Genomic DNA, 25,757 nt, shown 5'->3' on the forward strand with positions numbered 1-25,757 from the left:
AGAGGATCTGTTGATAAGGTTTTGGTTTTTATTTTACATTTGGGGACACACACATATATATATATATATATATATATATATATATATATATATTTGTACGGTCTGTCTGTCCGAGTCGCGTTGCTGTAGATAACGTTTTGTGTGACTTAATCAGCAGCAGACGACCCCAAGCCGATCTGGTACCTACATCGGCAGTGAAATAGTTACAAAGGTGGCGTGAGCCACAAAAGCTACGTAAAAAACACAAGTACGTAACAAAAACAACTTTTGTTTTCACATGGGGCACGAACTCCAAAATATTTCTCACTTAAAAAATTTGTCACTAATCACTTTTAGAAATGAACTCAGTTACCATGTTGACAGTGCATTCAGGACAGTGGTTAAGAGACATGTTTGAAGTTTACATTTGGCTTTGAGGGTCAGTGGTGTTTTGAATTTTTTTGTTTTTTTGGAACAATATTTAGCTGAAAAATGGAGATTTGTTAAGTGTAGAAACGTTGTTAATGAAAATGTGATGTATTTGAAATCTAGGTGTCAACATGGCATACAGGAAGGTGTGTGACACCCAAGGGGGTCCGATGGTCGGTGAGGTTCTGCACTGCTCTGGAGGTCTGGATCTTGATTGGGACCTGGAGAAAGAGGAGCTACAGGAACCAGGACCCAGTATGGACCGCATGCAGATGCAACACGTAGACTGCCAGAGATCAGGTAGGGTTAAAATACCTGTTATTTTGGTGAAATATATTTTTGACCAATCTTGTGATAAAATTACTGGAGTTAGGGCTGGGCGATATATCGATATAAAAAATATATCGATATATTTCTAAATGCGATATGGAATTAGACCATATCGCATATATCGATAAGGTTTTTTTTTTTTTCTTTGTTCATATATGGATGCTGCCCATACTAGGGTTTTTCATATTTAGTTCTTATGTTATGGTCGTATGGTCGTATATATATATATATATATACGACCATACGACCATTCCCCTTTCTACCCCTGTATATATATATATATATATATATATATATATATATACACACACACATATATATATATATATATATATACACATATATATATCATAGTTACTTTCTTTTTTCTTTTTTTTCCTTGCCGCTAATTTGCACCTTCCTTTTGTTGTTATTTCTTTGTATTTTTATTTTTGTCACAATATCTGCTTTTTTTTTTTTAAGATTTTTTTTTATTTAAATGTGCATTTTATGGAGCTTTGATTTGAAAAAAAAAAGGTACCCCTGTTGTTATACAGTATTTATGTTTACTTGTGACATGTCATATTTGACTTTGACTGAACATTTGCTCTCACTTTGGGATAAAAATATCAGGATATATATTGTATATCGATATTCAGCCTAAATATATCAGGATATGACCATAGACTGTATATAAATAATGGACGTAGTCACCGTGACGTCACCCATTGGTTTGTGGACTGCCCGTTGGAAGCCTCGAGTTCAGCGTTACACTCGTCGCCATCTTGCGTCGCCATCTTGTTTCCGATACGCGGAGCAGACCATAATTGGACTGTGGCGGAGCGCGAGGGATCTGATCACTGACTACAGCCTCTCTACACCTCAACCTGACTGAGAGAAGCCGCTGCTTATTCATGTTAGCATTAACTGGAGCATTAACTGGGATGTTAGTTTTGGCTAGCAAAAAAACAAAAACAAAATGTATCTTTCTTACCTCAGAAAACTGAGCAGCGACTCCTTGGAGTGTCTGTTAGTCCAACCAAACACTGAACAAGACATTTTACTGAACAAAATGTTCAAATAAACTGTCATTAAGTGGAAAATATAGTGTGAAAGGGTCAAAGTTATGAGACCAAACCGCTAAACGTCCTCTTTTCTATCTATATAACGTTATATATAACTTTATTGACACGTTTATTGCCGTTACGCTCTGCTTCTCTCCTGGTGACGGCTCGCCTTGTCAGTGACCTGTCAATCAAAGCTAGAAACGCCCCAAATCATACGATTCTTTATCTTCTATTTTCTTCTAAATGGGGCCATTATTAGAACTATTGACATCAAATTGTCTTGAAGAAGATTTTTTACTAGCGATTGAGACCATAATGTTGTCCCTGAACATTTTTTCTGAGATAATAAATCAAGTGAGAAGTTTTCAAATTTAGCACTGAAATGAATGGGCAGATTTCTTTTGCAGCCAAACTTAGCACCCCCTACTGGAATTTTCGGTGAATTGCAGGCTTTATGCACTTCCTGGTGGCCTCCATGCTCAGGCACGGAGATTGCCGCCTGGATATGACTTTTGGTCCAAATCGCCCAGCCCAAACTGGAGTACATTCGATAGTCCTGCCAAAAATAGCATAAAAGCATCAAGATTCATAGAGTTGATGATTGCAATTTAATCCAAAGACTCTTTGTGAACATGTCATTGTGACACCATAGTCATTTTACAACTCCTAATACATGAAGGTGAATATTATAGTGTGTGAGGCATGCTGATCTTTCTTGATGCAATACGATGTGTTTATGAAAAGGTGATTCATTTGTCTACTAACAGGACAAATGAAAACTGTCTGATTGATGTCATTATAAATAATTCACAAACTGATCGTGCTGTACTATGTAGTTTGTGAATTATTTATAAAACATTTTCCCATATTAATGAGAACCCTGCAGCTTATGACTGTCAAAACAAATACAGTTTAAGGAGTAAAAAGTATTATGTTAACTAATTATGCTAATTCTTAATTTGTATGCAAATATAGTAAAGACGGAGCTTGTATGTGTGTGTGACCTTTTCGGCTGCATGTATGACTCAAACATGCCTATAATAAACACATGGTTCTTTGTGTAATTTATCTCAAAGCTGGTAGATTTCTCCAGTGCGCCAAAGCAAGTCTGTCTCACGCTTTTGATGATCTTAAAGTCTGTTTTGCACAGAAGTTCCTCAGAAACCCTTACACATAATTTAAAGCAACCTGTCACTGTGTAAAAAAAAATACTGCTTAAAATGTAAGAAGTTTTCCACTGCCAGCAGCTGCAAAAGAGAGAAACTTCATAAGTACCCTAAAGCTAGACTTGAGTTCCTCAGCTTTGAAGGACTCTGTTTTGAATTGTGCCTGGAGTTCTGTATCAGTAGTAGTTTTCTATCCTCACAAATGCCTTCTCAAGCAAGTGAGCTCATCGTTTAAAAATAAGTATTAAGTTTATATTTCATATCCCATTTACAGTTTGTTTTCAGCATTACAGTTGGAGTTTGTTGTTAGGAAGTTACCAGTAACCAACCTATAACTACCCTTCTGGTAGAAAAGACCAAAGAGTGTATTTAGTAGTGATGTGCCAATGAAGCCTCATGAAGCATTTTCTTTATTTTCTGAGCCCACTGGATGGTGCTCTTGGTTTAAAGAAAAAGGCTCAAGCTATAGTAATTAATTGTGCTTTCAGTCCTTTGTTGAACATACAGCGCCATCTAGTGGGCTCAGAAAAAAAAGAAAAATAGAGGGATTGTCCTCGTAAGCGGGCGGCCCGGGTTCGAATCCGACTCGGAGCCTTTTCCCTCATGTCTTTCCCCTCTGTCTCTATCAATAAAGCACAAAAAATGGTCAAAAAATATCTTTAGAAAATAAAGAAAATGCTTCATGAGGCTTCATTGGCACATCATTAGTTAATAATGAACTTTATTTATAGAGCACTTTTCAAAACAAAATGCTACAAAGTGCTGAACAGCAAGTAAAACAAGCATACAAGACAGAAACAAGCACATACAAAATAAAAAATGTACAAACCAATGAACCATACTTAATTATCAACCTAATAGTTGGGTTAGAATGTTTTTTCTATTTGTCACTGACTTTATGGTGCTCAGATCCCGGCCCTGACCCCGACCCTGAGCTGATGGAACCCATCCAGCCGTCTGTCTCAGTGTCGCCACATGGACGCTTTGAACGACTCCAGGAAGATCCCAACTACATCTCTCACTTCACCAGGGCTCCAGGCCACAAAGGCCAACGACGACTCCACTGCTTCCTAGTCAGGTAATTCAAGAAGATTGCTGAAGTTTTCTTTTTAAAATTCAAGTCTGAAATTCCCTGCTGCAGGCACGGTACATGGGTGGATTATGAGACAACGGGCCTCTGGCCATAAACATCCATCCATCCATCTATTTTCCTCCGCTTTTCCGGGGCCGGGTCGCGGGGGCAGTAGGATAAGCAGGGCATTCCAGACGTCCCTCTCCCCAACCACAACGTCCAGCTCCACCTTCACTAAATTTTGTCTCACTTTTTGTATTTTTTCCCCGTTTTACATAATCTTTCTTTATGCTTTGAATCTCTTTGTAGTAATTTCCTGTCTCTTTGTGTTTCTTTGCATATCACTTTCTATCTCTTAGCAACTGTTTTGCATCTCTTTGTGTTTTTTTTTTGTCTCTTTGTAGTTGTTTTATGTTTCTTTGTAGAAATTTTGAGCCTCTTCCTGGTTGTTTCGTGTTGCATTGAGTGACATTTAGTAAGTCACACTTTAGGCCCCTGTGCTTGTGCCTTTGCCTGGTAGGCCTGTTCAGCAATCCATCCATTGTACTGTAGGCCATATGTACAACTTGAATATGTTTTAGTGATCTGTTGAAGCAGAATTAGAAATACCATAACCATGAGGAATATTTACAGTCATTGCTGTCATGTTGGTGTGACCTGATGATGTCGATGTGATACAGGGATGGGCAACTTGTTTGCAGTGCAGTAACTTAACATATTTCATGCTCAAATGCATGTATAACAGTAACCAAAGCTCTTATAAAAACGGGATGTAAACAATCTATACAGTATGTTAGTGTAAAGTGTAATTTCATCAGCAAGTGAGCTGCAGGACATGACTTTAATTTAAAGTTGAATCTGTTTTTTGCAGGTTTTGGCAAGATTAAAGTGCTGTATTTTCTTCATTTAAACCAATGCTAACATTTTTAAACAAGTGTTTTTATAATATCTTCCTAATTTTAAAGTGTGTGAATGCGCTTTTAATGTGTTGGTTTAACATTTATAATACAAAAGGTTTGAAGCAAATAAAACATAACCACTTACTGTGATTTATTTTTTTCAGTGCAAGAACAACAGACCAACATTAATTGCAAGAAGTAATTTTGAGCATTTTTACACTGCACTTTTAAGATTTCATGCTCAAATGCATGTAGTTGTACTGAGGGCCACTTCAAGTGAGGCGGTGGGCCGTATGGGGCCCCCGGGCCTCCAGTTGCCCATCCCTGATGTGATGTCCAGCCTTTGATTAAGGCATATGTTTGCTCATAAGTTAAAAGTTAACTTAAAAGTAAAAAAAAAAATACTCAAACGATTGTGGAGTATTGTCTAACTGTATATAGAGGTCAGACTAGTGGCAACAGAGGTCCTGATTTCCATTGTAGAATTTCCTCCAAGTCTTTCTTGGCTGCCATGCCAGTTTGGAAATACATCCCAGCTGGCATCATCTGTGTTTTGTAGCTTTCACCCAGTTGGTTGAATCTGATACACCTCCAGAGGAAGGAGTATTAGGATGGCATCAGAGCTAGGTGACCCAACCACCAGCCACCTTTTATTTACTGCTATAATCCTACAGAGAGGTAATTTTAGGAGAAACTGTATCTGCGCCACTTGAGTCCACATTTTAATTCATTTAGTCACAGAGGGTCAGGAAAATGAATCAATGTGATACAGGAGAAGGCCATAGCATTGAGTGGCTTGTTCCCTGGTGTTATGCTGCAAAACTATTATCCTCTCCTCTGAATCATAATAAACACATGGTGCCTTGATGGTGTTTGATAAGGTGGATGAGTCATCCTATTCTTTTAATGAAGATCCTGCCACATATCATTGATCAGGCTTCAACAAATGTTGGCCTCAAAACTCAAATTACCTGGGGGCCGCTGGAGACAGTATCAAAATGTTTTTTTTTTACAAAAAGACACAAAATTAGTAAAAAATAAAAATAAAAAAAAGACAAAATGACAGAAAAAAACTAAATTATTTAAAAAAGACACAAAATGACAGAAACAAGACACAAAATGACTGACAAAAGACACAAAATGACCAAAGAAAAGACACAAAATGACTGATCAAACACTAAATTACTCTAAAAAAGTCACAAAATGACCAAAAAAGAAACAAAATTACAAAAAAAAAAGACACAAAATGAAAAAAAGAGACAAAATTATTTTTAAGATTTTAAGATTTTTTTTTTTTTTTTCAGATTTCACACTCAAATGCATGTAGTTGTACTGAGGGCCACTTCAAGTGAGGGTGAGGGCCATATGCAGCCCCCGGGCCTCCAGTTGCCCATCCCTGGAGTAGCTTATCCTAAACACATTACATCCACTAAGGAGTGCTGTGAGGTTTTATGGAAGGCTTCAAATATAAAAGTGAGTAAATTGGCATAATGTAATCTGTTGAATTCTTTTTGACCTTTCACTTGATCTATACAGGTACTTTGTGGCTGGGCTGGGGCTTTTTGTTCTGGGTCTCCTGATTGGCTGGTTCACTCACACACCTGCTGCCAAACCACCTGTTCATCCCTCTGACAGCTCAGACCTGCTGGAGGAGCTGCTGAGAAGAATCACAGCTGACAAGATAAATGCTCTTCACAGGTAAGCACTTTTAAAAAAGGAATATTTTTACTGAAAGGATTAACACTTTTGTTGTGGACAAAAAGTGGAACCAAAGGCAGTGAGAGGCATGTGACACTGTGTAGATCCATTCACTCAAGAGCCCTTTTCAAAACGCGCTGGCTTCACAGTGAGAGCGAGGTGCTAAGTGGCTGCAAAGACTTGTTGAATAGAAAATGCAGGCACAACACAAGGCTTAAATTTAAAATGTAATAACTTACAGCATGGACGGATTGCCCCAACCAATTTATTTGTTCTATTTATTGATTCAGTTTTCATGTGTATGCGGCAGAAAAAGAGTAAACAAACGTCTAGACAACGCAAATTATATTTACTTTACAAATTCCAAAAGCATATATCAGTTAAGATTGGGTGAATAAATATACCGATTCAATATACTGACTATTTTCTTGGGGTACAATATTTGCTTTGTAGTGCAATTTTGTTCGTTTTTAATAAAAAATAATTTGGGAGTTATCTTAAGGTGCATGTTTGTTCCTACAACTGTAATTTGGATTTAGATTTGGGAAATTCCTTCCAGCAGTTGGTTGACTAACAAGTGTGTTGTATTGATATGCAGTAGAGTAGAAAGTGGCATTTATGCAAGAATGTAAAACAATAAGCAACAATATTACTTCAGTAAATGGGGCAAAGCCTATGAGGTGCTGTTTAGTCTGTAATTCATAACTGCCTCACGCAAACACAATGCCTCTCATATTAATAGGTGAACCACTCACACACACACACACACACACACAAACACACACACAAAGCTCTTAACAGGTGTATTTATATGCTCAAGCCACTGTTCACTCATAATCTCCTACCACTGGACCTTTTGAACCCTCACCATTATCTTTTCTTAACCTCAACCAAGTACTTTTCCTTTCCCCCTTAACCATGGTCTTTTCTTTATCAGCTAAGTAATTTTAGTTGCCTTAACTTCGCCAAAGCTTAACTGAAGAGAAATCATCTGACTTTGATGCTGGAGACCACTGAGCATGTTCTTTCTGCAAAAATGCAACCACAATATAATTTAATTATTTAATATTTAATTAAAATAAAATGTAATATTTTTTGGCCATTTTTCAAGGCTGTATTGACAGTGCGAGGACAGGGCCTCTATATGGTACCGTACGGGTTAACAGAAACATAACATTGGTCACGAATAGGCCTGTCATGATACAATATCGACTTATCGTTTCATATATAAAATGGACACAATAGTTTTTTTTCTGGACTCGATACATTGGTGTTTACATGCGTGTTTGTTTGCATTAGCCATCATAATTTCTGTCATGTCGGTCAGCCTGCTCTCTGTGGGAGGCGGGGCTCGACGGCTGCAAAATTCCAGAAAATTTAGTGGAATAAATGGAATTTGTTCCAAAGCAGTTGTAGTGTGGGAACATTTTGAATTTCAGGCGAATTAGCGAGGAGAACCCAGTAACGTCAACCAGCCGGTTCACAACCCAGGAGAGCGGGGTTCACGTCCCGTGTGAAAACATAAGTAAACCATTTTTAAGTTTTTAAGTTAAGTTAAGTTTTTAAGTGAATCACATTTTTTTTAACGTAACTTACGGTAGTCATGTGACCCTTGTAACTACTGCACTTCCAGCATTTACATACGTAATTATATTTACTGTTTAAACTGTCTTTTATAACGCCTTAACAGGACGTTTTTGGCCCTAAAACTAGGTCAATGGTTTTATTACAAAAATCTACAGAAAGAGCAGCCTTTTTTACAACCGTGAACCGTACGTGTGTGCTCTCTTTAGAACGTGCCGCCGCACCGCGAGCCGCAATACATACATATGTGTTGTAATGGGTGATACTGACACACAACCTCTTCTGACGTTTAGGTTTGAGAACTTGTTGTACCCACAGATACAAAGTGTCCAACAGTTAATGATGGTTCCTATAAGCATGACCACAATCTTCTCCAGACCTCAACTAATCTACTCTTCTTTTTGAACTATAACTACACTGAAAAAAATTCAAGTGACATTTACTTTAAAAAAGCTCGGCAAGTTTTTCCACACAGAAAGTGTTTGTAATCTTTACTCAGGCTGTTTCTAAGTAATATTTATTTTATAGAACCACCTGTTTTTTTATGAAAATACACAAGTAAATTGCAGATTGACTGATGTCCCTCAATTACATTTTACTTGGAAATATCAAATAATTAAGCCAGTGAACTGGTTTAGTGAATATCACTTGGAACAAATGATTCAATTTACATACAGAACTGAGGACACATAATAACAAACAATCACTAAGTAATGCACTACAAGAAAAACTGCTATTTTAAAGTAAAAGCACTGAATTCACATTTCTTTGTAGAATTTATATAGATGATTGAAATAATAATTACAGAGCCAAAAAATCTTTTTATTCAGTGTATGATTTTTTTTCAGTTAAACTTCACCAAGCAGTTTTCCTCCAAAAAATTCATAAAATAGCATTTTCTGACAGTAATTTTTTTTCTAAATCACATACTAATAGATAGGGGAGTGAAGTCAGAAAATGCTCATATAGGTTGCTTTTGTGGTTTAAATGTAGGATGGTGGACTTTATCTTGTTAATTCAGTGATACAGCAAGTGAATACTACAGATAAAGGTACTAAAATAAGGACATGGAGTTGTTGCAAAGCACACTACTGTTTTGATTTTGAGCCGAGTTCGGCTGGACGGGGGGCACAGACGTAGGAATACAGACAAAAAGTGTGATGCCCGTCTCAGTCGCAAATCACCATTATCAACAGTCTGCCTTATAGCCAGGCATGTATCTACACTCAAAAAAATGTTTTGTTGAATGAACATAATTTTATTATGACAAGTGGTTGCACGACATAATTTTTTCTGAATCTAGATATTTTTAATAATGTTGACTGTACTTATACATTTAAAGTAAATTTAAAAAAATTATATTATGTAATTCTTTGTCAATTATCCTGAGTTCATTTTGCTCAAATTTACTCAAAACTTTAAATGAACTTAAATAAATTATGTATGTTTTTTTAAATATATTGTACTCTGTTTAAATTGTACCTTTTTTCATTAAGTTGATTCTAATTAAATATTTTTTAGCTATCATACATGACAGAGAGACCACCAACTTTAATATGATACAGAGAAAAGCAGAAACACACTGCTCAGATTCTGTCAACCACAATCATAAGGATGGAATGAACAGTCTAAACTGACCAAAAAAAATTGAAATTTGGATGAAATAAAATAAGATATTCATAATTCTGAAAATATATGTTGAAATTACATGTATTTTATAAGTGGAGTTAAATAACACATAATTTCTATTAAAATATGCTTAAATAATATATGTAACGTTTACTAAGGGTCAAAATCACTTTTTTCAGTGTATGTATATCCACAGAGGAAGCAGAGATAGAGAGACAGGAAAATCAAGAGATAAAGACTCTCCACCAGGTCACAATTCTTTTTTTTTCCCAACACTGATAAAAACCTCTGTCAACCCGAACGCTGCCTTCTCCAAGCCAAAGGATCACAGGATGACTGGGTGTATGTGTCTCTGTGAGATAACTGGCTTTGCCACTGAACTGAGACAATCATGTCACCATGGTTTCCCTCTCTGAGTTTTCCACACCTTTTAATTTTTTTCTCTCACATTTATATTTCAAGGTGCCAGCACCCCCACCTACCCATCTATAACTGCCAAAGACCTACATATACTACATCTTTACCATATGTGAGGATGATGGATCATTTGTTCTATTTGATGACAGTTACTAATTAAATTAAATGGCTCTATTTTCCACCAACTGGTCCTTAAGTAATTCATATATATTATCATTTATTTATCTGTGACCTCTGGTACTCCATATCTGTTGGGGCGCAGTATCAACTTTAAGATGGAAGTAAGGTAGATACAACCTTTTATTATTTCATCCCCTTGAACTATTGTGGCTTGTATTTGACCTTTACTGCACAATAAGCCCCATTCACATACACTGTATGAGTTAATTATCTTATTAGAGATTAAAATCAACATATGCATCCACTCAAGCAGTATCAAGTGATGCTGTGACCAAGAATTTTAATTTTTTCATGGCAGTTAAGTTTACACTTCCTCATTTATATATTTTCATCTTTTTGTTTCCATATTAAAAACCAATGGGAAGGCTGCAGGACTTTAATTGTAATAAATGTGGGGTAAGTGTTCATTCATGGAAGCCTCACATTGTTCAAGAAAGAGGCATGACTGTTGTTGTGCCTATGGAATAAGCAATATTGGGCAGTGGTGGAATGTAAATACATTTCCTCAAGTACTATACTTCAGTACAGTTTTTATACATTTGTACTTTACTTGAGTATTTCCATTTTATGTAACTTTATACTTCTTCTCCACAACATTTTGAGGCATAAATTGTCCTTTTACTCCACTCAATTTAGCTGACAGCTTTAGTTACTTTTCAGTTCAAGATTTCTTGAAAGAGTAAAATGCTGCTTACATAAATGCATCAATAAAAATTAACTAATAACATATTTAGCACATATAAAACAACCTGAATGGGTCCGTTCTGCATAAAGAGTACTTTTACTTCTGGAGTGTATCACAGTCAGTGCGTTTACAGCACTGTATACAGCTAACTTTACCCTCCACAGGGTACAACCCCAATTCCAAATGAATTGTGATCCTGTGCAAAATGTAAAAGAAGACAGAATGAATCAAATTCAGAATTCAGTGTATATTTTAAAAAAACAAAAGTCAGTTTGAACTTAAAATATACCGTCTTTGTATAGTTTTCAATGAAAATATGTGTTCCAAAGAATTAGCAAATTATGACATTCTGTTTTGTATGCGTTATAGAGTAGTGTCCCAACTTTTTTGGAATCTTAGTTGTCGTAAATATACAGAAACATTGTAAATTAGTGTTGGGACAACGAAGCTTTGTGAAGCATTTGCTTTATTTTTTGACTCCACTAGATGGCGGTCTTGGCTTTTAAAAAAAAGGCTTCAGCAATGGTAATTGAGTTTTCAGCCCTTTTTTAAACAAAGTGTGCCATCTAGTGGGCTCAGAAAATAAAGCAAATGGTTCACGAAGCTTCGTTTTACCAACACTAGTGTAAATTTGTCAGGAATGGAGTAATAGCAACGGATGGCTTATTTGAAAATAACTAGTATCTGATTACTTTATCTGCAAAACTAATGAAATAAGTAAAGTAATCTGAGTTCTCTGACACATAATGTAATGCATTATCCCGAACACTGGGAATAAGTGCGGTGGAAATGGATATCTTACAGTGATTATCAATACAAAGTGTATACATGGTGTAAGTTTGGGGTTTACATTAACTATGCAACAAGGGAAATTAGATGTTAAGGCCTCTACTAAGTTCATTCTGATCACTGACAGGAAGCCTTCACTGTTGCTTTCTCTATCGTCTCTAGAGTCCTAAGAAAGTAATAGCAGTTTACACGCATTATTAGTTGGGACTACAACAGGTTCCTGTCTGTCATAAATAAATGGAAGGTAGAAACAAAAGACAGACGAGGTCTCTTTAACAGCAGGACAAATGGGAGGAAATGTTTGCTGTCAAATAATAATTGTGTTTTCTACTCGAGGGAAAATCCCTGCACTATGATGATGCGTACATGCTACCAAGGTCACCAAATGAGGATCTTGTAAGAGATTTATCGTTTGACATCTGCCATAATGACTTCAGTTTATCTTCTGAATGAATTTTTGTTTGTGGTCAGAGAGCAAACAGACCAATTTATGATTTGGCATGACTTAACTGCTACTAAATGTGTGTGTTGATTGTGAAATGTGTTTTCAATTTGTTTTTGTAACATGTTTCTGAATGCAAATCATTTGGTTGTGAATAATTTTGCACATCAACACATGACTGTGGGGATTTGATTGACAGTCAAAAGCAGTTAAAACTGTTGCTCTTGATTAAAGCCATTGAACACTGTCACCTCAAGCTGTACAAGACGGCTGTTTCATGTCTTAAAACGTGGACGATTTGCAATGTAATAATACCAATTACCTACTAATAAACAATTTTTCAGTAGCAGAGAACATAACAATTCAATGTTAGTCCCGTTAAAGTGCTGAACAGAAGTACATGTTATATGTTATGAATTATCTTTAAAAAATCTGCTCTAAAAACTAGTGATGTGCTAATGAAGCCTCATGAAGCATTTTCTCTATTTTGTGAGCCCACTAGATGGTGCTCTTAGTTTAAAGAAAAAGGCTCAAGCAATACTAATTAATTGTGCTTATAGTCCTTTGCTGAACATAGAGCGCCATCTAGTGGGCTCAGAAAATAAAGAAAATGCTTCATGAGGCTTCATTGGCACATCACTACTAAAAACCATAACAAACCATCTCTTGGCGTTTTGTCTAAATGTAAGCCGAAACATAGGGGGGTCAACCTAAACAACAGAAGAGGTCTTGTGTCAGTACCACCCATTACGACATGTATGTACGTAACGCGGCTCGTGTTTCGCGGCTTGCAATACTGCAGCGCAATCTAAAAATAGCACACACATCATCATAAATGCACATACGGTTCGTGGTTGTAAAAAATGCTGCAGTTTCTGTGGATTAATGTTTGAAAACCAGTGACCTAGGTTTAGGCATTATAAAAGACAGTTTAAACAGTAAATAAATGTATGTAAAGGCCAGAAGTGAAATACTTACAAGGGTCACATGAGTACCGCAAATTACGTAAAAAATGTTTTTGAGGATTGAGGGCCAGCTCCAATAATCTGTAAATTAATTTCTGCACGTGCGGTACCAGTCAACGTTTGGACACACCTTCTCATTCAATGGTTTTCTTTATTTTTGTTATTTTAAACATTGTAGGTTAATGCAGAAGACATTTGAACTATGAAGGAAAACATATGGAATTATGTAGTCAACAAAAAAGTGTTAAACAATGGTTTCAGTTACCAGGTAAAGAGTTCCTTAGTGGAATTTCTTGTCTTCTTGATGTGTTTGAGACCATCAAGTCAAAAGGTTAAAGGCTACTGTGATTTACGAATCTTAAATATAAAACATATTCTGGTTTGTTTTTTGTTTCCATGTGTTCCATCATGTCTTTAATATTAATCTACAATGCAGAAAATATAATAAAAATAAAGAAAAACCATAAGAAGGTGTGTCCAAACTTTTGACAGTTATATTGAGGCAACGAGACTCACAGACACTAAAGGGTGCATCAATATCCAACATATATGGGGATATTTGTGAGGATGTGTTGAGTTTATGTGGGAGGATGCATATAATGGGTTGAAGGTAATATTCAACATAGGTTTAGGTTTAGTCAACAGATGCCCCTGGACTAATTCTGACTCTTATAATGGGCTGGCTCTTTCATTCAGTTAACAAAACATGTTCCTCTGTATTGTTTCAAAGCTGTAAGTTTTCCGTAAGCCTCATAATTCTATTATTTACTTTATCAGTCACAGAAAATAAGAGAAATAAAGCTGCCTGAGTTACTTTGTGTTGAGTCTGGGAAAAGAGAAGCGAGAGTGAGAAAGTGAAATAGACACATAAAAGGAGCTATGAAGACAGAAAAGACCTAAGAGAAATGGGGGGACTAAGGAGACAGTGGGGGAGCATATTTTAACAGATTTGCATGACTAGACAGGGGAAATGTCTGTGTGTGAATTAATTGCTGTTTGGTTTGTGGGATTCTCAATTTGTGATTGATTAAGTGATTGTTGTGTCTGCTTGAGTAGCTCCATATTCAGATGACACTCAACATGTGTTTGGAATAGAGAGACCGTCTTTAACACAGATAGATGACTTCTGCTTGTTTTTATTATTTCATATTTCCCTCTTTACCTTGTTTCTCAGGCAAAGGGCCTCCAATGTTTTTTTTCTCCTTTCAATAGGGGTGTCAAGGCAAAACGCATGCTTTTTTTCCAGCTCGTCACTGTAGAAACTTTATCCATCCAATTCTTTATCAATTTAAACTTCAAAGAGGTGTGTAAAGCATGTAGAGCTACTTTAAGAGAAACTGGATTAAGTTCAAATCCCAGGAAGATGCTTTCCCACTGCTGGTATCTTTGCCTGTCTAATACTTATCTCCCTGCTAATTATACTACTGTAATAAATTCACTCTTACATCTATAGAGGAGTGCATCAGAGCATTATATGGCTTTGTTTTTCTGCATATAGTCCCACACATATATCTCAAATGTGAACATTTAGTTTGTTTTAAGATGGCACCACAGGCTGTGGTTGCTACTGATTCTGACTCGATGATGTCTCTGGGTGACAAATCTTTATCCAGCTGATATGGATCTTGCTGTGCTGGCACCAGGACAAGTAGTGTCATGGATCACTATCTTGTTGTGGTTGCAGTGCTGCTGCAGTGCATTCTTTGTGTGTTCCTCAACTTTTCTGTTTAAACCGGAGACATACATACTACAAATGCAGCACAACATGGACCTCATTTGACCAAAGACAAGATGGATTATAGAGCTAAATGTTTGTTATAGAAACTGCTTCCTTCTAAGTGTACGCATGTGTTTGTGTGTGTGTGTGTGTGTGTGTGTGTGTTTTAATTTTACATTTAGATTACCCACTAAAAAGCCACCACCTCCAATTTGTTGCACCAAATGAAATTAACATTGGAAGATCTCCAACCTAAACAACAGAATAGACCGCTTGTCAACACCATCCATAACAACTTATTTGGGCGTTTGTCAAAATGAGCATAGTGTTCTAAAAAAGGCACAAACATAAAAGACAGTTTAAAAGGTAAATAGATGTACATAAATGCTGGAAGTGAAAACTTGATTCACAAAAACGTGAGCCATGGAAGTTATGTAAAAAAAACCCAACAACTTTATTTTTGTTTTCAGACGGGACAATGCAAATCAGTGCCAGCCATTGATCACACATTTTTGGACAATTCAGATTGTCTGGCCTTTTTTAGCTCAATCAGAACTGAAATATGCATAGCTTTATACTAAAAACAATGTGTCTGTGACTATTTTGTGTTGGTGAAGTTTGAAGATGGTTTATTTCCAGACGGTGCTCTTTCAATTGTCTATTAAGCTATGGTAGCTATTCCTGTTAATGCTAACCATCTTGCCTTTATACTGGGAACATAAAACCATTGATCAACACTTGGGACCCTCTGCAAACATTTTTATTCCTCAGCAGCACTGAGGGTTGTCCACCTGGGCTGTTCATCTGTCCATACATCACTCATTCCCATTCTAGTGAACACAATTTGTCAGCAAACTTCTTTCAATTCTCATGTAAAATTTATCCGGAACATCTGGAGAGAAGTTCTTAAATTTTGGTCCAAGAGTCCACTTGGACTCAAGGATGAACTGATTCGATTTTGGTAGACAAGGGCAAAGTTTAAAATCACCTTGACCTCACATCCGTCCAATTTTCATGTAGAATATATTCGGAACATTTGGAGAGAAGTTCTTTAATTTTGGTCCAAAAGTCCACTTGGACTCAAGGATGAACTGATATGATTTTGGTGGTTCACGGTCACTTAAACCTCACGTATGTCCCATTCTCGTGAATGCAATATTGGAGGAACCCCTGCAGATATTTTTTTATTTTAATTTGGCACAAAAGTCTGGACCCAATTATGGTTAGACTGTCCTGGCCAAAGGTCATAGTCAGTGTGACATCACAAAATGTTTTTGTTCATTACTTCACAATGCATATGCCAATTATGTCAACATTTCACACACATTTTAATGGAATAAAATGGCATTTTATATCTAAATGGTTAACTTCACTGTGACATCATGATGTTTCCTGATTTGAAAACTGTCATTTATGACTTTACGTCCATGAACATAATCCATATGCAAAATATGAGTCAAAATGTATCCAGCAGGAAATTAAAACCATTAAACAGTTGTTTGATCACCTAGAAAAAAAACAGGTGTTTAAAGGAACTCAATTAGCATGAAAAAGTTCAGAATGTTCAGTAACAGTTAAATGCTGGTGCAGTTTTGGAAGATGAGAGTAATTAACTGTGCATAAAGTACCCAGGATTAAATACAATCTTGACTCTGTGCTCTTGTCAACTTTGTTGAGCTGGAACAGGTGGAAAATAATGGTTTACAAAACTGAAACAAAAGGATTTATTAGAACAACAACAAAAGCTTTCATGAGAAACTATTTGGTGACAACCAGTGGTAGAGAGTAGCACATATGTGTCTGTTTTGTTACTCTCTTGTGAAAATGTCACAAATTTTTGCTCCTTGTCTGAACAGCTCTCTTGGGATTTGGGAGGTTAAATATAGTCAAAATAATCAAAGAAAACACAGATTCAATAACTGAACATAACCTGGTCTGGAGCTCTAAAGTGGAAAACTGTAGTCACTTTAGCTAATGTTCTTCGGCTAATTACACATCTAACTGACTTTGTCCAGTTTAAAGTGAAAATCTGTAATTTATTCTGGCATTTCAAAGACTTCCAGATGAGCTGAGCTCTTTGTGGAAACTTGATAAAATAGTAGGATTTCAGGAGCTTTTGTGCAAGAAAGCTAAACTACGTGGAACCAGATTGTTGATAGAGAGAGATCAGCTGAAGGTGGGCAGAGTGTAGGAGTTCTTGGAGACTCAAGTCATGTCTCGGTAAAGTTATTGGAAGGTTTTATGGAGTATGAGCTGCTCAGACACTAATCAGTGAGGTGAAGCTGTGGTGAAGTTTCACCCTTATTTCTCACTGAGAGTCCTCCCCACTCAAACAGCTTGTTTCCTCAGAGGACTGAGGATTACAGCTCAGGTTACACTCATATATGGCCTTGAAGAAATTCTATTTGCAATGTATTAAAAAGTTAGTGTTGGGACACCTCCAACACAAGGGTCACACAGTGTACTTTCCTGTGTAATGAAGGAAAATAAAAACATAAACAGTACATACAGTGGTGCTAGAAGGTTTGTGAACTTTAGAATTTTCTATATTTCTGAATAAATATGACCTAAAAACATCCTCAGATTTTCACACAAGTCCTAAAAGTAGATCAATAGAACTCAGTTAAACAAATGAGACAAAAATATTATGCTTGGTCATTTATTTTTTGAGGAAAATTATCCAATATTGCACATCATTGTTACTTACGGTACTTTCATGAACTGAAAACACGCTGTTAAAGGGTCAAATAACTTTTTGTTTTAGCGATATCAGTTTATTTTAGATACATACGATTTAGATTTCAAAAAACAAACATGGTGTCGGACGTTAAGCAAAATTGTAACAGCCTTAACGCCCAACTGTGCTGGCCTTTTTTGATAAGTTCATCTATGAATGACACCTCCTGTAGAACTACAAGTCTCCTCCTGCTACTCTGATTCTGAACTGGGTCCCAGAATCCAGCTATTTACCGGTTCTCATCTACCTTCACATCACTGCAACTCATTTCACTGATTACTTCCTCTCCTTGTTAAAGGAGTGTTAATCAGTGAAATCAGCTGCTTTAGTGATTGATTGCAGTAACTCTCTGGCCATGATAGCACAAGCACTTTTCTACATCAGCCATTTGTGAATGAATTAAAATGAGTACCTTATATTCCAAGGCCTTTGTGACTTTTTGTTATCGTTTCAATGCCACGTTAATAGTAGCAAGGTATATTCAACTTCGTAACCATAGTAACATCACAACTTTATATTTCACTGCCACAGAGTTGGATGAAAATCACTGAAAGCTTTACATTTCCATTAATTTACATTGTTCAGGTGTTTATTTTATTTTGTCCACTTCGCTGTAGATGTGGTCAAACTGTAGCATAATAAGTTGAGTAGATTTTAAGAAGAATTTCACCAATTCTAAATATAAAAGTGTATTGAGGGGTGTTTGGTACTACTGCATATGTGGAAAAAAGATGGTTTAAGGCATGTGGAGTGACACAACGCCTGTTAAATCACCACAACTGATGTCACTTAACAGCCTCAATATCAGTTGAGTGGCAAACATGCTTCACAATGGAATAGTTGGCTATGAAACCTACTGGAAAAAGTCATCTTACTGTGTTTTGGTATGCCAGGATCAAAGAAATGGCTCCAACTTTAAATTTCGATTTTACAATAGAAAATATTTGTGTTGTGTTGGTGCCAGTAAGCCAATTTCCAAGGTAGTTCATACCCACCAACCATCCAATTAGGCACATGGTGTTCCGGGAGCACAGTGGGAATAACACCACCACCACCACCATTCTCCCTCTTACAAGCGAGTGTAGCATGAAAATGAGTATGAAGCTCCAATTTACAGGTAAAATCATTATGTAATGTTGCTTTAAAAATATAATTTAAAGAAGACAACTGCAATGGGAGTACAGAATGGGGTAACATAAGACAAGATTTTCCTTTATTGGTCCCACTACGGGGAAAAGGTTTATAGCAAAAACAAAAAAAGAGACAGTACTACCTTTAGAAATGACAATACAGTGAAATACTGACAAAATACACAATATGAAATTTACTCTGTTGACTATTTTGACTGCGTCTAACTTTTTGGAATTTGGATTGTACTTAAACTCTAAGTCATTATATAAAATCCTCCTAAAATGGAAAATTGGAAGCGTTACAAAATTTGCCTCTTTTCTCCTTTTTTCCTCATTAAGAGCTTCTCTTTCACTAGTGCTATATACCTCTCTCTCTCTCTTTCCTCTCTCTCCAGCAGGCACAGCTGCAGTCAAACTGACTGGCTGTTAACAGTGCACTTGTTAAAGAAACAGTCCACAGATTATACTAGCCAACTTAGACTTAGAATATGCCATTATACGTGCTCAGGTCGATTAATCACCTCAACTAAGCCAAGTACTAGGATGGAAATCCAGTGTATATGATGTACTTTTTATGAGTACAAGTATCATCCAAGACAAATGGGTCTTGCCACTCATGTTCACATTGGGTTCTGTGAAAAGTTTCACATCATTTTTTAACAAAAAAGTGAGCCTGTTATCTCTCTCTCTCTCTCTCTCTCTCTCTCTCTCTCTCTCTCTCTCTCTCTCTCTCTCTCTCTCTCTCAACTCATTCCTGGTTCAAACCACGCACAATTTAAATTTAAGCCCCTCCATCTCCAAATACGGATACAGATAATGGTTGGATGAACAGATGCAAGTGTAGATAATGGTGTACACGCTCCTCCCAATTAGCAAGTCACACTCTTATTTGCTTGCAGTTACATTTATTGACCAACCAACAAGATCTCCAACCTAAACAACAGAATAGACGGATTGTACCACCCATAATGACACATATGTGCGTTTGTCATAAGCTGCTCACGGTACCAAGGGGCGTTCTAAAAATAGCACACGTCATTATACATACACGTTTGATTTGTGGTTGTAAAAAAGGCTGCTCTTTCTGTGAATTTAGGCTACAAGACCACTGGCCTAGGTTAAGGGCAAAAAAATGTGTTATAAAAGACAGTTTAAACAGTAAATAAATGTACGTAAATGCTGGAAGTGAAATTGTTACGAGGGTGACGTGAGCCACGAATGTTATGTAACAAAAAAACCTGATTCCCAAGCTGCGGAAGTTACATAAAAAAGTAAGTACCGTTAAAATTGTAAGTTACATAAAAAAAAAATGTTATTCCCAAACCAGGAGCCACAGAAGTTACGTAAAAAACGCAAGTTACATTTAAAAAAAAATGCAAGTTACGGAAAAAAACGCAAATTAAGTACAAAGTTGTTTACTTTTGTTTTCACATGGGACACAAACCCTGTTCCTGTGGGTGAAAGTCTGTCATTTATTTGACCCATCCACGTCACCTCCCTCCCTCCAACCCCAAATGTGACATCCACCATTTAAATTCAGCAAGATGGTGGCAGAGGACAGTCTAAAATGTAAATACGAGTCACATTTTGCTGCCTGTACAACACCCTATATTGTCGTTTTTCAGGGGGGAGACCAGTCTCTTATTTACATTGTAAACTGATGGTGATGTTTACCATGGTAACATAGGACATTTTACTATATGTGTAACCATATATTTACATATAGCTACATCTCTGGTGCTCATATGCGTGTGGTATGTGAGCTTGAAACACAGCCCTTGTCAAAAAAATGCTGTGACAATATGACAGCCATATCAATAACACTGTGTTTGCTGTTCCCAATAACATCAGCCGGTGAATAGCATTACGAGGCTGAATAGATGAATACAAATCCACCGCATAGTAAGTAAGACAACATCTGAACTGAGACATTATGCAATTTGCAGTAGTTACGTTTAAATTATTCTAATGTTCAATGTCCCAGTGTTTGGTGTTGAAATATAGAGGAGGCATATTTTATTCTCATGAAGATGATTTCTTGCTGATATAAAGTGATCGTGGGAGGGGGGAAAGAGCACAGAGGAGGTGTATACATGGAGAGGGGAATGAAAGGAAACAAATGAAGATAGAAAGGGCGAGAAGGCTTCACGGACTGAATACAAATAGAGAGAGAGAGAGAGAGACGGAGAGAGAGAGAGAGAGGGAGAGGATGAGAGCATCTTAGGCCATGATACACAAGCACCATGTTGATGCACTGCGAACTGGCAGTTTGCAGCAACAGGGAGAGGAACTGGTGGCAAGGATGATAAGTTATGCAGTAGATTCAAACTTTTGTGACACATAGTTTCTCTCATTTTGTGGTCTTTTTTTAATTCCAACCCATTATGTTTACACAGTGTAGTTTCCTGTCAACTACAAGAAACATATACTTTGCAAAGTGTAGTCTACGTATGTGACTAACCATTTGTTAGAAACTTTTTTTTAAGATAAGATAAGACTTTATTTATCCCGCAGTGGGGACAATTAGTCGTCACAGCAGCTCAAGATACAGACATATAGATATAAAAACACAATAAAAATAAGACATATGCATATATACATACATTATATACACCTTATATACTATATATATATATATATATATATATATATATATACATATATTTTATATACATTGTTTTGTTTGTTTGTAATTTGCATTTCACAGATATTGCACATTAGATATATATATATATATATATATATATATATATATATATATATATATATATTTCAGCATGTTGAATAGGTTGTTGCACGTAGTAATATGAACAATTAATGAACACATAGTATATAAAATATTATAATAATGCAAAAAATATATGCTGATCATATACACAGTATAGTATAAGGGGTATAAGTAAGTAAGTATAAGTAGTAGTATAATAACAATACAGTAAATGAAATAACATATACAAACCATGTACAATATTTTTCCAGAATTTTGAACTGTATTTTTTAATTGGTGTGCAGTTTCCTCAGTTTCATGGAAAGATTCATTCCGAAATTAAGACCGATAGATAATGTTGAAAGACATAGAAAAAATAAGTAGAAATAGGATTTAGAGACCATATTCAATATCTTGGTTTATGCATTTTTTAACAGTTTTAAACCAATATGAAAGAAATATTTTTATATTATAATTTCACATGCACCCAGCTTCAGCACTATGTCTGTCTACAAAGGATGTTTACATTTACATTTACATTTAGTCATTTAGCAGACGCTTTTATCCAAAGCGACTTACAGGAAGAGTAAAAGCAAACAATCAAGGTATACTGCAAAAAGAGCTATTAGTGCATCAATAAGTGCTAGTGACATGTTTGCAGAAACATTTTTGATTTAATATCACCTGCATTTTTTCAGCTGTCTGAGTCCAACACCAGCTGTAATCATGTACATAAAATGGAGAAAAAAAAGAAAACTTGAAGCATAAACATACACTTTAGATCATGTTTATGCACAAACAGCGGAAGTGAAATGTGAGACCTCATGCTGCTAATGTAGACACCTCGATTGATTAAAACCGAAGTGCCTCTGTCTCCTCACAAGTGAGATGGAAAACTGAAAAACATGTGAAGCACCTTCTGTGTATTTCTGTGTCCTGGGACTGTCACGAAAGAAAATGTAAATGAAACCAAAGAGCACTAAAACAGATTTAAATTAGAGGTTGACATTTTTTCTGGAATCCTGTGGAGCAGGAAGAGAATCTTAATGACAATGGGTTTGTTTACATATATATAAATATCACTGACAGACTCAAGCCCTCGTTTTTGTGCCCTTTAGTGAAGGTATTTTTGGTCTTAACACAGGAACAGGATGGGACAGGAGTCATTTATCCGGGATTGGGATGGGAGTGAAATTTTTCTTTTTTTTCTGTTAGGGCATTGGGAAAGCACAAGTTTTTTTTGTGGGAGTTGTATGGGACTGGAGTGAAAATTACCCACCCATTAAAATCCATCCATTCTCGTCCACTTATCCGCGGCTGGTTTGCAGGGGCAGCAGGTAAAGCAGGGCATTCTAGGCGCCCCTCTCCGCAGCCACAACGTCCAGCTCCTCCTGGGGGACCCGAGGCGTTCCCAGGCCAGCAGAGAGATATAATCCCTCCACCGTGTTCTGGGTCTTCCCCGGGGCCTCCTACTAGTTGGACGTACCCGGAACACCTCTAACGGGAGGCGCCCAGGAGGATCCTTTCCAAATGCCCAAACCACCTCTACTGGCTCCTTTCGACGCGAAGGGAGCAGCAGCTCTACTCTGAGCTCCCTCTGGATGTCTGAGCTCCTCACCCTATCTCTAAGATTGAGCCCAGCCACCCTACGGAGGAAGCTCATTTCAGCCGCTTGTATCCACGATCTTGCTCTTTTGGTCACTACCCAAAGCTCATGACCATAGGTGAGGGTTGGAATGTAGATGGACCGGTAAATCGAGAGCTTTGCCTTCAGGCTCAGCTCCTTCTTCACCACGACGGCCCGGTACAACGCCCGCATCACTGCACCAAACTGCCTGTCCATCTCAAGCTCCGTTCTACCCTCACTCGTGAACAAAACCGCGAGATACTTGAACTCCTTCGCTTGAGGCAGTACCGCTCTCCTTAAAAATCAAATTGGTTAATTCACTCTAGTAGGTTCTTTAGGACCCAGATGTTAAAAACACAGCTTGTTCGCCCGTCAAAAACGTTTATTTCGGTTGTGTGTACAGGCAGCAAAAAACAAGCTATGTGTCCATATTTCACCATCTGCTGCAATGCATCTGCAGCCATCTTGCTGACGTAGTAGTGATTGACAGCCAAGCTAAGTTGAAATGGGCTGATTCCTGCGTTTGGTTGGAAGCAGGTGACCCTTCTAACTACTTCAGTTCTGGCCTTTGTGTACATTTCTTTACTGTTTGAACTGTCTTTTATAATGCCTTACCATGAGTTTTTTGCCCTAAACCTAAGGTCTATGGTTTTACAAACTTAAATCCACAGAAACTGCAGCCCTTCAGAATGCGCCAATGAACCGCGATAGTATATGTGTGCTGTAATTTGTGGTACTGAAACACGACCTCCTGTGCCGTTTATGTAGGAGAACTTGTTGTAAAAACACAATCTCTTTCACACCATCTTTCTAAAGGCCCAGACACGGCACTTGAACAAAAAGTAAGGTCTACAGCCAACAGATGACTTACTAGTATATTTTGTGCCTGACTGCCATTGACCTTCATCTTCTGTTCAGGGTCTCTGCCCTTTCATAATAGCAAGGTCACAAAACTACATGTACACTAAATGGTGGCCTATTACACCATAAAAATGGTCCTTGTGCCTGTCGGAGAACAACTTTATTTTTGCACTGTTTTGTTTCTTGAAAAAGCCAATAAATACAATGACAGTGCGTAGTATTTATGGCGTGGGAGCCGACACAACACCATACGTTGTACCAGCATTGTTTGTCCTATAAGCTAATAGCTTTGCATCCACCAAACTTCTGGTAAGTATTTAGTAAAACTCAATGCCCCAAATACCTTTAAGTTTAACATATAATACATCAAACTGCATCTGAATTTTATCCAAATATGAGACACTTCAACAAGTCTAAATAGAGCCATAATAACATAGGTGGCAGTTGTGAGCTACTACAAATACCACCTCACTTCACATCTTGGCTATTTATTTCCACAAGGCTGTTCACCAGCATCTCAATGACCTTATCATATTTGCAAGGCCAGAAGTAGCCTGTATAGAAACAGCTTGTCTTCTTGGAGAATAAAAAGTTACTATTCTCCATCAGTGGTATGCAATAAAGAATAAATCATCTGTGGGCAACAAGTCAAAATTCATGGTAGAACTGGCCATCTGCATAGTGTAATATATGGCTTCTGTATCCCAGCTTGAACAGACAAGAAAGAGCAAGCAACAGCAGGAATAAATAAGAGCCTGAGAGAGAGTGTTGATGGGGTTTTTGCTGAGCGTGCAATGTGTACTGCTCAGTCAAGGCAGGGCTTCATTATGAGGATACACAGTCTGAGATCTGTGGTTACAGCACAGTGGGTAGCAGTGATGTGCTCTGTGTGTGTATGTGTGGCTTTTTTATGGGTGTATGTATGTGGTCAACTGTTTTTGTGATGGCTGGAGTTGATATCCAATTTGTGTTTAAATCAATATGAATGAGAGAGCCTTACAGCAACACTCAGGGAAGAATGCTCATATACTGTTCTCGATTGTCTCTTTCTTCTTTTTTTTCCACACAAGCTTCAATCATGAAGAAGCTGAAAATAAGTGAATTGTACACAGAAGTCAAAGCTACAGTGCTTTGACAGAACATAAAAAATTGATGCGTATGATGGGATGAAAACCTTGATCCTGTTCCAAAGAACCTGTTTGGTGTGCTTAAGAGCTTAAGAGTTTCCCCTTATTTACATTAAAGGAATACTCATCTAAAAATATTTCAGCGTGGCCCTTTGTAGAGGAGGGCTGTTGTTAGCTTGGATTTACAACAGTAAAGAAGAAGAATTTCTTAAAGCTGCTGTTCATAAGGGTCAGCCTGGCCCTGAACTGATTGCCACCACATGGCTTTTACCTGACGTCGCAAGAAAAAAGGAGGCGGCTGGCCAAGGCGGCAGTGGAAAGCAGTGCTAGCCATGCTAACAGCTAACATTAACAATTTTAATGGCAGTTAACTCACACCAACTGGGGCAGCCTCATTGATTGATTGATTGATTGAACTGTATTGAGTACAGGTACTTATACAACAAAATGCAGTTTAGCATCAATCCAGAAGTTCAAAAAGGCACTAAAGTGCATATGTACAGTTTTGGGTTTTTTTAGCAGCAGATAGTTGTAGTTAGTG

At 37.1% G+C, this 25,757-nt stretch overlaps 1 protein-coding gene across 1 annotated transcript in view; it reads left to right on the forward strand.

Moving 5' to 3' along the window:
* Nucleotides 1-25,757, forward strand: part of LOC131978137 (inactive N-acetylated-alpha-linked acidic dipeptidase-like protein 2) — a 787,053-nt gene that overhangs the window by 318,264 nt on the left and 443,032 nt on the right. The window contains exons 3-5 of the mRNA XM_059341659.1: nucleotides 532-708; nucleotides 3,860-4,028; nucleotides 6,458-6,619. Of these exons, the coding sequence (XP_059197642.1) occupies nucleotides 532-708; nucleotides 3,860-4,028; nucleotides 6,458-6,619 (508 nt within the window). The remainder of the gene's footprint in view (nucleotides 1-531; nucleotides 709-3,859; nucleotides 4,029-6,457; nucleotides 6,620-25,757) is intronic.

This window comes from Centropristis striata, chromosome 9, assembly GCF_030273125.1.
Source record: "Centropristis striata isolate RG_2023a ecotype Rhode Island chromosome 9, C.striata_1.0, whole genome shotgun sequence".
NCBI classification, from domain to species: Eukaryota; Metazoa; Chordata; class Actinopteri; order Perciformes; family Serranidae; genus Centropristis; species Centropristis striata.